Raw genomic sequence first — 14,641 nt, 5'->3', positions numbered from 1 at the left:
CGTCGAAAATCAGAATGCTGGTCAACATGGTAGGCGACTTGGTGGTATACCATTTCTAATCGCTAGATTGCGTGCCAAAAGTCTGGACTCAAATCCAAACCTCTCCGTAGTGTTCATTGGAGTGAGGGCATACGACACTGTTGATGGTGATTCTTCCATCGGATGGAGACGTTAAGCCTTGATCAGACCTCTTGGTGCTATTCAACAGTAGTGCATCACGTCATTCATCTCATAAACTCCCCTGATGAGGTTGACGTCAGGAAGGACATCCGGTCGCAAAACTCGTTACGATCACACACACACACACACACACACACACACACACACACCATAATACAGTAAACAAATGGCTTCAGCAGTCGAAGGTTATAAGAAGCAACTACAGATAAAGAAAAGAGATGTAGAAAGCAGAACATACTAAAACACGAACACCAAATAGTAGATCGTTACGGCTTCTGTTTTCACTCGATGAATGAGACTCGCAGTCTGACCTTTGGAAGTCATCATCCTGTCAAGAAACTTCCTGGAGAAGAGAGAAAGACAATCCTGAAAGGTGACTGGTTTCAATCTGAATTGGAACCCTTAATTTAGTCTGATATAAGGCATAGCAGGAAATAACACACGAGGCTGAACGACGGTACTTTACAAAGGCGGTCCTAAGTGTAAAATTGCGGATGAAAGGTTGCTTGTCTGTGTTAAAAGGTCCTGACCTCTGTTTTACAGCATATAATCAATCCGGTTTGTTCACGTTTCTCACACCTCATTTTCCACTATTTTTTTAAATGCACTCTACTTTTGACAAGCACTGCACTCTAATTAGCCCACAGGATTGTGCGAACGTTTAGAGGGTTGCTTACTGAACAGACACTAAAGTAATAAAGGTGGAGAAAGAAGAACATACGATCACAAGCAAAATTAGGGCAATGTAGCATCACTATTCCTATGATTTGAATTCTCACTCTGACTTCAAACATTTGAAATTATATTCTTTGAATATAACAACTCAGTAAGAGCATCGGAGCATAACAGATTTGTAAATTCTTCATTTCAGAAGTGAATGACATTCAGTATGTGCATTCAAATCGCAGTGACACAGTATCTAGGTTATCAGTCTAAAAAGATGGATGACAAATCACAGAAATCAAAATTCGTCATATTAGGAAAGACAAGACATGTGAAAGTCGGGAAAATGAATGGCACTATAGGCTTTGTGGTCAGAGGAAAACAAAAGTTCATCAAGGGGTGTAGTACAGGTAGATAAATGAGAAGAGCCTGGCACAGACTCAGTCCATGGTCAAGGTCCTTCCTCGTCGGTTGTCCACTCGTAACGAGAGCTGTGCTTTTCTCAAGGTGACGGAGGCGCAGGGGCTGCAGCACGGCGTGCCCAGCGCGGCGGTAAAGAGGCGGCAGTTAAGTAGCCTGTGTGGCCAGGCATCGACTGAGGCGGCATTCCCGTCACGTACCGCTTAGGGGCGGGTTCCTTGGGCGTAGAAGTGGCGTCGGCACTGCGCTGTGAACAGGTAAAATACAACAAAATTAAACAATTTCAACGAAACGACATGAATAAGCATCGACACCAATGTACATGCTTTAGAATGTTGTCTACGGTATTCGTGAATCTTTAACCGTGACCAATTCCTATGTGAGGACGAAAATCAGGCTATTTGTCTGATGAAGTCATCTATGATTAACTGATGGTTATGCAGAGCAAATATGAGCATTTGTACAAATGCAATGCTAGTGCTTCTGTGGAAAACTAACCTAAAGATCCAGATCAACTAGCCTCAAAAATCAGTGACGTTACAAACATACTTTTAAAACATTTTGTACTCAAACAAACTGCATACTACTTGTACCGGGAGGTACACCTCTACGCCGCACATTGAAATCTTGCGCCTTAAAGAACTCCTCTACAGGAGAAACCGTGAACTTGAAACTGGACCAACTTATAAATTTTCTCTGAAGATGGCACCACTAAAATTTGTTATTGTAAACTGTGTGAATTTCTACTTTTTTTTGTTTTCCATTCATCAAGAAGTTTGAACATTATCTCACAGATGTCACCGCTAAAAGTCTATGGTCATGCACCCCGGTGCGAAATGAAGGAACCTTTTTGAAGAAACTTTGTTTTCATAAGTTTTATCTTTACTAAATTCCGTTCATTCATTTTTTGGGTTGGCAATATTTATCTTTTCTTTCCGCCAGTTTTGAATATAACCAATCAAGAATTTATGTAATTAATTTTCAACCAATCCCATATTTCTTCTTCGATTTTGAGTGTAACTTTTGATTTTAACCAATAAAACTCTGTGGGTGTGTCTTGATTATTCATGAAAGGTCTCGAACTTTCCCCGAGGGTTTATAAACAGCGGATTTTCACGTCTCCTGGCCATTTGATCAACATTAAGTGTGTGTGTCACGCAGGGGCGGGAGGCGCCTCTTTCATCAAGCAGCAGTTCTTCAGCAAGGTATGGCCACTTAACATCTTCACTTTTCCTTGCTCCGCAGTTTAACCCGACGGAAAGGTTCGAAACTTTATTATGTAACCAACTTCCTTAAAATGTAATTCTCCGTTCGGTTTATGTAAAATTTCATAAATCTTTAAATGTAATCCGGGGATAGAGAGTGATTTACACTCTCGAGCTCCCCTTCTTCTTGGTTTGAGGTACCGCATTTATTTCTCCAATGTATTAAAGTTATCTCCCTTCGCGCTACCTCAGTAGATTGGGATTAGCCCCTGTTTCGTTGGCCAAGTGCCCTATAGGTCTTAAAATTTTTTTTGTGGAGCTTAATCTCCGACTCCATTCCTGTTGTACTCGGGTCGTTTATTGAGCCTGTTCTTTTTCACTAAGGCCCCGTAGGTTGGGTACTAGATACATCTGTGTAATTGCTATTTGTAAATAGTGCCTTGTAAGGCCAGTGACTATTAGTTTTTCACATTGTGTTGCCTTGAGTAGGCTGGGAACATTGAGAGCACGTCAGCTCTTTTCAAGTATTGTAAGAATGCCTCTGGGAGGCTTGATGTTGTAAATAGGGAGCATGTGCTCCATGTATTTAGGGGATTTCTGCCCTTGAACAAATTTGTGCGTTTGTAAAGTTGAGCTAGGAGCTCAAAATTGTAAAACTAGGGGCTTGTACCCCAAGAGTGTTTAAATTCTGAAGTCTTGGATCCTTCTAAGTCTTGGTTTTAAATTGCTATGTCATTGTTATTTCTCTAAGTGAAAATATGTTAAGATTTTGTTGTTTTTAAGAAAATATAACCTTTGTTAAAATTTTAAATTAACTTTGACTTTGTAGTTAGACCCATTCATCCCGGCACCTTCTTTCACCTCTGCTGATCCACGGGTAACCCCGTAACACTACTCATAGAGGTTAAGATGATGACGACGGTGATGTTATAATGAACGAAAAAATGTACCGTGTACAAAAATAGTATGAAAGCGAACAGAAAGTAAATGATTAATTCAAATCACATTTAAATTTCATAGTTAAGTCGCATATACAATGACTTAAGCAAAATCCGTAAGCAAATCCGACAACTAATTTAATTCCCTAGTTCATAAATACAGTCTCCACGCCTGGTATAGTTCGTATTTAGGATTAAGTTTGAATTCAGGCAGCCCGTTACTGACGTTACAGTACTTCGCCAGCGTGTGGAACAAGGTTGCCCTCGAATACGTGTAATGTCTGGAGTTCTTCAGCGTGTTCGACAATCAATGAGGTAGCGAGTTCAGGCATGCGTTCAGACGCTTTCAGGAGTTCTTGTATTAGAATACAAAACTCTGCTGATACACCAACATGGCGACAGCTACTCGACGTGGGATATGCCAGGTAAGGCAGGTAGTTACACTGCCTTCGTGATGTACAGGCCGTACAGGAAGCGCGCCAAGCGTGTTAACTGATCAATTAGGGCTTGTGCTTGTGAATGTAATACATAGTAATTGAGAGCATTCTTTGGATAACTGTGACTGTTTAAAGACAGACCTTTATTGTTAAATATATTGCATGTTTCTTCTCTAAATTTATCACATCAGGATTTACATAAACAGCTCTTACTGAGATAATGAGACCACATAGTTTAGGCTAAGTATGTTATATTCATGAGATGAGCGATGTAAATTCAAGAAATGTACCGTTTCTCATGGAATTTATTCAGTGAATCGTTACTTTATAGTATTTTTTGGGGAAATATAATGTTGATAATGTAAATAAATTGCCACAATGCCAAAACGTTGTGCGCATCGCAACGAATATCAAACTATAAGTCACTATACACACTATAGCCTACACCAATATTCTCATTTCTTTCGAATGAAGGCCGCAGAACTTACGGAAGTCGAAAATCCCTACCGAAAATGTAAATAGTTACATGCGGAATACAGGAGTATGCTTCACTTATTTTCTCGAGCTGAGGGCGAGTTCTGCTTTTGACTTCCTTCTTGTTATGTAGATATAATGGCAGTGCGTTTTATTGTTGATTAAGTACACTCCTAAAAGTAACATAGATGATCAGTAACCAAGTGTGCCTATATTTGCGTAATTCGTGGGTTCGGTAATATTCAGAACGTGCAATAAAAGCGGAATCCAGTCCAAATTATATAAAAACGATTAAGAAAATGCTCTAGATGGTAAGAAATTTAAAGGACGATGATTATCGACTGGATACGTTGATACTGTTTTTCTACAGTCACACGTTCTTACTTCGTTTACATGCAACACTCAGTCTTCTGTCAAAATTAAGTTCCATTAGAAATGAGCAATGGCTGAAGGTTGCAGGCCTGACGATGACAATCTGCGTGCAGGTAATTCCGATCGTCTTGTTGACTTGGAAAGGCACTCAGCTAATGGACCACTCCAATTAATAACGTCTGCTCTTAACTAGAAGTGTGTGCTGGGACAAAGAATAGCGTGTCAACGACACGAGACACAGCTCGAGTGTCAATCACTGATACAGAGCATGGTTCTTCCATCACCTGATATTGGTTCGCAGATTTCTTACATATAGCGTTCTATTATAGTACAGTCTATGCGCAAGTGTAATTACGTTCCACATGAGGCAAGACACACTCCACTCCATCGTACAGTCAGTGTATATACTACGTCCAACTTAAGGGCACCTGGACATGAAAGCTGCATGTTGTAAGGTCTATTTTCTAGGTTCATACCTAGGAAACTATTCGTTCCAAGATTACTAACATTAGGTCACTTTTTAATTGGGCAAAACTCATGCTTAATATCACTATCTATCTCCTTAGTTCCACAATAGGAATGTAAATAGAAACACATCGCTTTTAAAAATTAAACTCTCTGCCACAATATAAGGTAAGCGTATAATTTTCAGGGAAGATATTACTTGATGAGTCAAATAATTATTTTAGTACTGTTATATACAATTCGTAAATACTTACATGTGTATTCAAAAAAGAAAATTTATTCCTTAAAAAAATGGAAGTGGTTAGTGCCATCATACAGAAGTATACTGAGTTTCACTGCTCTACCCCTTACGGTTACTCACGAAAGTGTACTTAAAGATTAAAAAATGTCACTTTCGGACATGTAACCTATTGTTAGTCGACATCTGATGGGGAGTGGCAGTCGTGCCGCCATATTTAAATAGACATTTAAAATACATGTTTGTTGCAGGAACTTACAAATTCTACATATTGTTTGGACTCAGGAATGCTTACTCTTCAAAGAAGTGTAAAACGAAAATGTGAATTTGATATTTTTCCCGTCCACGTGCCCTTAATGGAACGTATACTGATTGTAAATAGCTTTTCTTTAATGTTGAAGGAAGAGTGATTCTTAAACAGCGTCGTTATCGTTTACTGAGAATTTCTATCTGAATACAAACTGAAAAAGAAAATCGTGACTCATACAACCCTTGAAGGACCCTGGGCTGGTCACGGTTTTTGCAATAAAGTTTGAAATTTATCCTTCATAAATAGCCAAGGCCTGGTCAGGGTCTTTGCAAGAAAGTTTAAAATTTATCCTTCATAAACAGAGATTCAGAGTTCTCTTTTTACTAACGAAAAGATCCTTGGAGTAGCGAAGCGAGATATGTCATTTTCTAAAACTAGATATTACATAGTAATAAGCTAAAAGCCCGTGGGAATTTCTCTCGTATTTCTCTTGTTAGACGCGAGAGAGCTACAATGTCAGAGAAGTGCTGAAAATGACAATTTTATTCTAAAATTTCGTAACATATATGACAAAATAATTTGTGTCCTACAAGCGAATAAACTATGCACCTTCTGTCCCACACCTCCCTCAAATGTTCAGGGATATCGTGTAACATGGACATCTGTTTTGCAGAAATTGAAGTCACCGGATATAAGAGAATCTATATACCTGTGCTTGTGCACCTGAGGACATAAAACTATAGCAGTACCTGTAGGAATGAGTATAAATGTAATTGAAGACTTGGCTTTCTAAAAGGGTTACGTGTCATTCTTGTCAACATACGGTATCACGGCATCTAGGCTTCGTCAGTACGTAATTCTGAAGGTACTACTTGGTGTGGTAAAGGAGGTAAAGGAGCACTCGGTTCATCCGGAAGGAGGTGGGTTCGATTCCCTTCAGGAAGATGAAACATTTGGAAATGAGATTTCCACTTTTGGAGAAGCAAACGGTCCTCTAGTTCACTCAGTCTTCACCAAAAATGTGTAACAAGTTCATTCATGGAAGCGGCAAAGGCGTCTGGGCATAGGACTTAACTACTCTATCCCAATTACAGTAGTGACAGGATTTCAACAGTGGAAACCTTTACCTGCCATTCCTCTAACAGCCTCCATGGCTTGTACAGAGACAGATTTTAATATGTTGTTAATGATAATGATTGCTTTAAGGGGTAAAACATCCAGGTCATCAGCCTCAACATAAAATATTACTACGGCTGTATTGTTTCTATAAGTAAATGACTTTGTCGTATTAATGGCCTGCGAAACATGCCAACTGAGTCTACAAAGTAAAATGAGAGAATAATGACAACATTTAGTGAGTATATAAGGACAAAGAAAACAACCAGTCACCGAGTAGGAGGATTTAACCAGACGAGGTTAAAATCACCGACCAGGCCGGAAATCGAACTTTGACTTCTCTTGGAATCGCAAGTTTATTCCAAAGAGGAACGCGTTCCTGGATATTTTCGTGTGTGATTTTTATTTCTCAAATGTCTTTTCCAATTTCGGTGAACCAGGTCCCTTGGTTTTCTTGCTTACAAGGTATGAAAAGATCCGAATGGTTAGTTACTGCGAGCTCACACGTGTTATGTGGCTATAAAAATTAATCCTCCTTTTCCGAATGGTGTCAGTTATCCTTTTCACATGCAAGTACAGTTCGTTGTTATGCCGTCTCCTGTACTCATCATTTTTTTTTCTGATTGGTCCTAGGATTTTTCTCAGAATTGTTTTCTTTAGGTTTTTAACTTTTCAGTCAGGCCCTTCCTATTCAGTGCAAGTCACTCTAATGCATACAGGGCCTCTGGACGAATGACTGAACAATAATACCTAAGTTTGGCATCGATGGGCACTAACCTTTTGTTGTAGATATCTCTAGTTAGTTGGTATGCTACCTATCTTGTTGATCCTAGAGGCGAATGTTTCTTTCTCAGAGTTGTTAGGTACCATCCCCTCCCCTAAGTACTTAAACGTTTCTTCCCGTTGACGTTTTCCTGTTTCAGAATTAACTCTCTAGGACACTCCGTTTTTTTTCAAAGAAGATCTGGAGACCAGCCTTTCCTACTTGGATTTTAAATTAGTTGATTTGTTTTTCAGCGGCATCTACGAAAACAGAGAATATGGTAAGATCATCTGCGAAAACACAGGCTATCTATCATCAGGTCAATTATCTTGTATCCTATTCGAAGACCAGTCTCTAACTCTTCCTTGCACATCTCTTTGCGTCATTAGCAAATGATTTCCTCCAGTACGCAGTTGAAGAGTATAGGTGACAGTCCTTCTGACTTCCTAACATCTGTCATGATTTCCAAGATGCCCGAAATCTCTCCCCTGAAGTTCACCCTGGAGGTCGTATTGGATGGGGTCTGTAGGATAATTGCTCTCGTTTTGTTGTCTCAGCCCATTTTCTCTAGAATTTGGAGGAGTGTATGTCTATTTATAGAATTGTAAGCTTTTTGAAGTCGATGAAGATAACCACAAATCTCTTGTTTCTGGGATTCAGATATAAATTCGTTTTGTCTTAAGTATGAAGATTCATTATCTGCTCTCCACACGATCGTCTTTTCCTAAAACGTTCTTGATATTCACCCAATTGTGAATCGAGTTGCTATGTCCGGGTCTGAAGGGCTTTCGAGAGAATTTTGTACGTTATCGAACGAAAGGAGATGCCACGGTAGCTGTTTATATCTGCTTTGTCAACTTTCTTTTGAAGGGCTGCTGTTCATTGGGGTTTTCTCTGTTTCCCAGATCTCGTTAATGACCTAGTTTGTCGATCGCCTTGTCATATGTGGAATTCCAGACTTCAGCAATTTTCGCAACTTCGCTAGGTACTTTGTTGTTCTCTAAAGACTTGATGATCTGCTAGATTTCCTCCTTTGTGGCTAGAGAGGAGTCTGATTTGCGACGCGTGGCTTCTTCAAAGGTGAATCGTGATTCTGTTTCTTCACAGTTGAGAAGAGATCACTGATCTCTATACATGGATCGCTGATGGCAGGTCTCCGCTGCAGGAGAAAGTACGCCAAGTTGAGCGCGCGGTTCGCCATGTTGGCGTACCCAACCTAGAGCTCTCCTTATGGGGAAGCAATGATAATAGAGTCAATTTTAAGTCGCAATTAATGGCGCATTGGAATAATTAAAAATATAGAGACATGTTCACTCAAAGCATAAGGACATTGGGATCACTGACACGTCATTCCGAGGTCAGTAAATCTCCGGGATAGCAATAAACATGAGTGTATAATAACGGCCGACAAATATTAACTCAGGTGCTGAATACATGCAATTAGCGATCGGTAACACAATACGAGTGAAAAACAGTTTCTGGAAACATTGCTGTAAATTGTATACATGTATGCCACGAAATTATGCATTCTTAAAATGATGTACCTATAAACGTAGCTCAATATACAGGCCTAGATTCGACATATCATAATCGGTGCTTGATAATGAATCCTGTTTCCATGAAATAACGCGCATATGATCAAATTAAAATATCATTGAAGCAAATGTACACATTTATAAAACCAGCAAATATTCAAAACTTGTCAATATATCACATTACCTGCAGCTTAATTTACTATTACAGACCTCTTTAATTAAATTCAGCTAGCAAAGCGATATTGATAGTCATCATCAGAAATATGTAACACCAGTTAAAAGAGTCCCAAATACCACGAATAGTATAATGGGATAGCCCCAAACACCCACCACACTTTCCCTTCTCCCACCACTCCAGTGTCTGAAACCCATAATTATTACTGATGTAAATAAGGTCTAGAATTCCTCCAGACTTCATTTTCTAAGATTGTTATAAGGTCACGTCAATTATTTAATCGAAACCGTCAGTTTAATTATGAGAAATTATATAAGTAAATCTTTACTTGCAGTTAATGTTCAGTAAAATTGAAAACAGTTGGCTGTACATCACTTCTAAGGTGTACAGTTTGTCCATTTCTATCAAAACAGTCTTCCTCTAAGTGATCCGAGCAGAGAACAGCTGTTTTAGAAGGCTCCCAATTCTCCCGCCTGATACTCCTAATCGATGATCGTAGATGTTCGGGTCTCGAGAAAGGAAACCTACAAAAATTAATTGCCATTTTGCTCCCGGAATATGCGAAATAAGATACAATAAACCTAAAACTCAAAACACTACCCTAGGAAGATTCTTATGCTCCCCGAGCCGAGCTGAGTGGCTCAGATGGTTAAGGCGCTGGCCTTCTAACCCCAACTGGGCAGGTTCGATCCTGGCTCAGTCCGGTGGTATTTGAAGGTGCTCAAATACGACAGCCCCGTGTCGGTAGATTTACTGGCACATAAAAGAACTCCTGCGGGACTAAATTCCGACACCTCGGCGTCTCCGAAGACCTTAAAAATAGTTAGTGGGACGTAAAGCAAATAACATTATTATTAAAACTCCCCGATGAAATGATTTCTCCTTCTGCTGATCGGTTCTGTTTGTACATCCATAAGCTGAATACTGCGGTATGTTAATACCCCGTAGAATGTTTCTTCATTCATATTTCAGATAAACACATACATATTTAAATTGAATTTTGTAATCCACAAGTATACTACAAGGCAACGAACCTAAATTCGTAAAATACACTACCATTTACTTTGCAATAACACAGCACAGAACACTCGTGGAACTACAATCAAGAGGCCTGGCGTCACTGAACTAAGCATAAACAAAGCAAGCGCGCTCCTCGTGGTCTACTGCACCGTGCGCTCGCTGCCATCTTACCACGCCAGTCATCTTCTATTCGGCTTACTGCTACCCAAGCTACCAGCCATCCAGGTATAGAGATCAGTGGAAGAGATTCAAAATATTTTGCCAAGATCTGACAGTTGTCCTTGTTGTTCTAGGAATGTTTACCTTTGTGGTCTCTGAAACGTGGACTTGGAGGGGTGTATTTAGCAAGGTTGCGTTTGAACATTCTATAGCAATCCCCGGAATTCCCCGTACTGAAATCCTGCTCGATCTGTGTCAGTTGGATTTTGACAACTGTGTGCTTTACCCCGCGGATGAACATGTCGTCAGACACTCCCGGCACTAAAAGTCATACACCATTTCATTTTTACCCCGCAGATGACTTTTGCTGCATATTTTCTCGTCGCCAGGAAATCTTCATTATCTTGATTCTTCTGAGAGTTCTATATTTGCCAGGAGAATTGTCTTTGCAGTATTGCTTCATCACTCTTATAAGTCCACCACGGGTGTTACTTTTGTTTCATTAGCAAGATCGTCTCCTCGGCCGTTTAAACACTGGCGTTTTTCAGTTGATCCCAGTTCTCTGGAGATCCAAGGACTCGAGTTTATGAGCGAACTCTCTGCCGGTTTTCAGCTTTTCTGTGTCAAATCTACTGGTTTTCTTTGTGCGGACTCTCCTGGCATTTCTTGGAAGAAGCCTGGTTTTAGAGAGATAGTGGTCCGAAACAATGTTAGCGTTTCTCGGGACTTCGACATTTCGAATCTCTTGGGTTACATTTCATGCAATGGCAAAATGAGCAACTTGAAACTCACCCAGGTTAGAATTTGGGGACGTCCATGTCTTTTATTTCCTTGGCAGATGTTTGAAGGCGGACGATTTTAGAACAACACTGAATGCCTTACAGAGTGTCTTTCTCCATTCCGACTGGTTCGTTGGGGGGCTGGAAAGTTTCCAACGATGTTTTAGAATTTCCTTTCTTTGCCGTTCTGAGCACTGAAGTCTCCAGGTAACATGATACTGTATTTGCCAGGAAACATCTTCAGGCTCCTTCCAGAATTTATCTGTTCCATCTGGGTCTTTCTTGTTCGCCTGATTGACTGGCGAATCGTGCTTCGAAAGCTAAGCATCGACATTCTGATGTTAGGGGAGCCGAAGTCTGGGACCGAGTCTAGAATCTTCCTGCTGACAAATCCTGTGCCAAGGCATGGGACAGTTGTCATCACACGTTTGCCAGATTTCCCTTTATGACTCAAACGCATGTTCATGTGTAAATCTTGTTACTTGAATTGCCGCGATTATGATTCAATGATGAAAGAGGATGCCCGGGAGATGTTTGAGTTTACCATGCTTCAAGAGCGAGTTGGCACTGAAGGTTGCAAAGAAGTTTCGGTGTTTGCGGCTGATCTTGTTTCTAGGAGTCTCCGACACCTCCATGCGTGTCGGTGCAGGCTTCCCAGAATCCGAAGGCCCCCATGCGTCGCTCAAGGCGACGGCAGATAGGTTACCACATGAGATACTACTTCCTGTTGAATTATCCTCCATGCTTTACAGCTGAAAACTTGTAGTTAGGGTAGGTGTTTTATTATTATAGTCCGACTCGTTGGCTGAACGGTCAGCGTACTGGCCTTCGGTTCAGAGGGTCCCGGGTTCGATTCCCGGCCGGGTCGGGGATTTTAACCTTAATTGGTTAATTCCAATGGCACGAGGACGGGGTGTATGTGTTGTCTTAATCATCATTTCATCCTCATCACGATGCGCAGGTCGCCTACAGGAGTCCAATAGAAAGACCTGCACCTGGCGAGCCGAACCCGTCCTGGGATATCCAGGCACTAAACGCCATACGACATTTCATTTCATATTATTATTATTATTATTATTATTATTATTATTATTATTATTATTATTATTTAATTTTATATCTTAAACTTATAGAGATAAAGTGGAAACTTACAACACTTCCTTAAGTGACCTCCGTTCTAATGCATCAGCCGATAATGTTGGCTTGGAGAAACAAAAAGGTACATGCATGCTGTTTAAAATTTAAAATACTGAACAATAAGTACAGAAAGAAGATTTTTCTTTCGCAAGAATAGCCCATCGTTTCCAATCCCGTATTTTTATACTAAGAAGTACCCGTGTTTGCTTTAACGAAAGCATAAAAACTGGACACGGATCAGAAGCATTTGGGAAAGGCAATGGAGGCCGCACACAATTACAAGGTATGCTCTAAACTCGCACTGGTATCTCGTGCTTTAATCGGAACACACCGCTAGTTTACTACATAAATGACATCAATCATGCACAACATGCTTATTTTAGACCAAGGTTTTAACTCATCTGTAATTACAGAACACAGCAATTAGTTTCGGATCAGGTGTTGGAACACTGAAAATATTTTAAGTCCAAGTCAAAGAAAACGTAACCAAGTTTATAGTTTCTCGTAGCTGATCAAATACTATATGGCATTTAAAAAATGCAGAATCAAACAATGAAACAAGTTTTATATTGCAATACGTGTCGTACCCATCCATGACGTGTTTTATTTTGTAATTGATGCAGAAATGCCATCAAACAGACATGAGGGGCAGTAGACGAGACAAGGAATGTTGCATTTCCACCACACATACAATCAGATATTTGGATTGCACCAATATAATGCAAAGCATAAGGCAGACTCCCACTTTCTCAAGAACAATATGGGCAGGGGACACTCAGGATTTGAACAATATCAACAGTCACGTAAAACTAATACAAGTGTTATTGAACACTGAAATAGTTGGCTACGCAGTACAGGTCTAACAGCTTCAGACTGCATTTGGAGATGGTTGGTTCGAGTCCCTCTGTCGGCAATGTTGCATATGGTTTTCTCTGGTTTCCCATTTTCACACTAGGCAAACTCTGGGACTACACCTTAATTAAGCTAGGACTGCTACCCTGCCAGTCCGCTCTTGTCCAAACATCCCTACAGACCTACTTGAGTTAATTACCCACCACTTTTAAAATTACAATCTTACAATATTACAATATTACGGACGACAGTAGAGCAGAGACAAGACACAATGATAGTTTCACACATCTTACCTTTAAATAATTAAAACCCGAGTATAACAATAGTCGTTTAGCTGATATGGGTTTTGGGTTTATGCCGTGTCAAGAAAACAAGGCGAAACTCTTTACATTTCGCAGAGAACTTTCCTCCGCGTGTTCAGAAGGAAATCTCGACACTGGTCTGACGTCCTCTCTGTTACTCCTCACGCACATACGCTCTGCTTCTCTTACCCCCATGGTCAAGATAACTGTTCTCCTAGGTAGCCTATCCTTCTCCATTTTGCCTCGCATGGCCCCACCACCAAAGCTGGTTTATGCGCAGAACTTCATACGAAGGGCGTACTATATTGTTTTACACTTTATTTTTTCTACCCAAATAAAGTGCATTACACATAAGTTGTTACGTCCACCTTCTCAACATAATCTGCTACGTACCCATGCCTTGACAGCTGTGTCCAGTTCTGCAAAATCCGCAAAACGGCCACCACGCAGTGGTTTCTTCATGTTCCCGAACAGATGATAATCACTTGGTGCCAAGTCGGGTGTGGCAGCACCGTGAATCCCATTTCATCAATGGCAGGTCTCTCGGTTAGTGTGGGGCCGGGCATTGTTATGTTGTAGAAGCACACCTTTATCCCATTTGCTTAGTTTGAATGGCACGACATAAGCGCTTAAGGGTTGCCACATATGCTGTACTGTTAATCGTGGCCCCAAATTCCAGCCAGTCAATGAGGATGATGTCCCTTGTGTCCCAGAACACTGTCATCATTCGCTTGCCAACTGATGGCACTGTTCGACATTTCTTTGGCGGTGAACTGCCCCTATGCTTCCACTGCATCGATTGTTGCTTCGTTTGTGACCCATGGTAATGGAGCCATGTCTCATCACCAGTCACACGCCTAGCCATGAAGTCGGCAGGATATTGATCATGGCGTTGCACATGTCCACACGCCTCTGCCTTTTATCTACAGACAAGAATCTAAGCACCCACGTGGATGACACCTTCCTCAACTGTAAGTGACCGTGCACGATCCACTGCAGGATGTTTCGGCTAACTGCCGTGGCTGCCTCCATTTCCGTAAATGTGATGCATTTGTTTCCTTGGAATTGGATGGCTTGTTCAACCCGGGCATTATTGGTTGGTGTTGACACTGTCACATTCCTTCCAGAACTGGTTCCCTTGTCCACCGATGTGTGCCCTGT

The 14,641-nt window shown here is 40.8% G+C and overlaps 1 protein-coding gene across 1 annotated transcript in view; it reads right to left on the bottom strand.

The window, feature by feature from the left end:
• Positions 1–1,025: 1,025 nt before the first annotated feature.
• The window catches only part of Trmt61 (tRNA methyltransferase 61), a 511,674-nt gene continuing 498,058 nt past the window's right edge, over positions 1,026–14,641 (bottom strand). The window contains exon 5 of the mRNA XM_067150743.2: positions 1,026–1,510. Coding sequence (XP_067006844.2) covers positions 1,346–1,510 — 165 coding nt within the window. The 3' untranslated portion in view covers positions 1,026–1,345. The remainder of the gene's footprint in view (positions 1,511–14,641) is intronic.

This window comes from Anabrus simplex, chromosome 1 (genome assembly GCF_040414725.1).
Source record: "Anabrus simplex isolate iqAnaSimp1 chromosome 1, ASM4041472v1, whole genome shotgun sequence".
NCBI lineage: Eukaryota > Metazoa > Arthropoda > Insecta > Orthoptera > Tettigoniidae > Anabrus > Anabrus simplex.
This window is presented reverse-complemented; position numbering and strand designations above follow the sequence as displayed.